At 31.0% G+C, this 2,020-nt stretch overlaps 1 protein-coding gene across 1 annotated transcript; it reads right to left on the bottom strand.

The window, feature by feature from the left end:
• Positions 1–358: 358 nt before the first annotated feature.
• Positions 359–1,718, bottom strand: LOC133202657 (somatostatin receptor type 5-like). Its single transcript, XM_061338513.1, has 2 exons — positions 1,602–1,718; positions 359–1,480 (listed from the first exon to the last, which is right to left on the bottom strand). The coding sequence occupies exon 2, from the start codon at positions 1,427–1,429 to the stop codon at positions 359–361; it is 1,071 nt and encodes a 356-aa protein (XP_061194497.1). The 5' UTR covers positions 1,430–1,480; positions 1,602–1,718.
• Positions 1,719–2,020: the final 302 nt, after the last annotated feature.

Here is a 2,020-nt window from a genome sequence, read left to right as displayed (position 1 = left end):
TATTTAAAGAGCTGGAATTAGGGGTAATTAACTATTTAACACTGGTATTAAAATTATCAGTCAATTACCATTGTACTGTTCTTTGCATTCAACAAAGATTTTATGGCCAAATTGCCATTAGTATTGAATTAAATGGGAGTAAAATGTAGGCGAGAAGCGAGAGTTAGCGTGCGTAGTTCTTATGGGAGATCCTATTTGTATAATACTTGCATGTAATTTTAAAGACACATTCATAATTGATTAAATTAAATTATGAATTCAATTCAAGAATATTAATCGTTAGCTTATTTCACATATGCATTACATGTACAATAACACCTTTTAATGTTCAAAGTACATTTGTATTTGTATTTTTGTTTTATTTTTTCTTGCATGAAACAATAAGTGAAGAAAAGAAATATATATATGGATTACAAGAATAATTAACTATCGCAAGAAATTGTTCAAAAGAACAAACTGCATTGTAAAATGAAATTGGGGTGTTATATATATATGATGTCGTTAAAATGATTATCCTTATTATAACTGTTAAATGATAAAACATAAAGACGAATAGAACTATTGTGACAACGAGGTTCATTCTCCTTCTGAAATGAGTGTTTACAGTTGAAGTTCTCAGTGCTCTTATTTTAAAGCAATGCAGTCTTATTACTATAAAAAGAGGAACCAAACCTGATACGGTCTCGACTACTAAATGAATTACAGCGTTCATTCGAATCATATACTGGAAATTATTTTCAATGTTAAGAGCTGACCTTTTTAAACAAATGACTGGAATCATCATTAAAAAGCTGTATATCCATGTCATTGCAGAAAAACTAATGACAATAGAAGAAGTTAAGTAATTTCTGCTCTGCAAAGGATGAACCGTCAATAAAAATCTAATGAGAGAAAGTAAAAGCAAGTGACCTATTGAACTCAAATACGTCATCAACTGTAAACCTGAATACAAGTCGGATGGAAGAAGAAACATGCTTTCCCACGCATAAAAATAAAGATAATCATAAATGTTTGTAAAGGTTACGAAATAGAAGAAAATAATACTGAGAAAGTCTGGAAGTGCCAGACATCCGATGACTGTGAATGTAGGCGTGTGAAGCTTCTTAGTGCACAGTATTTTGAACAATGTAAATGCATTACCTACTAAGCCAAACCCTCCAACTATCAAGATTAAATAGCACAACACGCTATGAAAAATAGGATAATCAAATATAGGCCAAACAAATGGTACGAAGTCAATAACAAATTGTTCATTGTTAGAGTTCTTGTAGTCACTGTATTCATAATAAGAGCTGAGATTTTCATCGTTGTTACCAAAAATGATTTCCCAATTCTTGTTTAAATAGATGCTTCCATTTGTAAGATTTATGAAACTTCGTTGGTAATTGGTTAGCAAATCGTCTTTTCCAGACAAATTAGAGATGATCATTTGTGTTTTCAGAATTCAAAGTCTTCTAGATTTGAAGGGATCTTATATGCTCTGTAAAAAAAATACACCTCAGAAATATATTAAATATCATAAGACGTGACTTTGAAAGTTAATTCAACTGAGAATTCATGTAATATTTATATTTCTTTAGAAGAATATACGCTACACTTACGTTTAAATGGATTTCAATATAACCAAACATAAAAAAGTACATTGCGCCATCTGAAATCACTTGCTTTCTTTGATCCCTACATAGCAATATAAAAGACAGCAGACAGCCTCGTAATCAAGCTTGTTCACGTTTGTAAAAGCATGGAAATGTTACTGTTATTTCTAACTAAAAATATCAAATAAATATGCTTTGTACATACAGGGGTTTTTGTTGCTTGTTTCCTTACTATAAGTGGGCTTATTATTTATTGTCAGTATAAAAAAGCTGTTCACAACAGCTCTATATGGCACAATTGTATATTAATATCACGTCCTGCGATGTAATAGGCATTGGTGTTATATAAAATTTGGAAGTAAAATAATGTTAAAGTAAAATAAAGAAGAGGCCCATGGCCACATCGCTCACCTGAGCACATTGGC

The sequence above is a fragment of the Saccostrea echinata genome, unplaced genomic scaffold (assembly GCF_033153115.1).
Source record: "Saccostrea echinata isolate AGI-Se365-2 ecotype Australia unplaced genomic scaffold, CSIRO_AGI_Sech_v1 ptg000047l, whole genome shotgun sequence".
NCBI classification, from domain to species: domain Eukaryota; kingdom Metazoa; phylum Mollusca; class Bivalvia; order Ostreida; family Ostreidae; genus Saccostrea; species Saccostrea echinata.
This window is presented reverse-complemented; position numbering and strand designations above follow the sequence as displayed.

What these genes read in the sequence shown, in the direction of transcription:
- LOC133202657 (XM_061338513.1), bottom strand. Translation starts at nt 1,429, where the DNA reads ATGATCATCTCTAATTTGTCTGGAAAAGACGATTTGCTAACCAATTAC.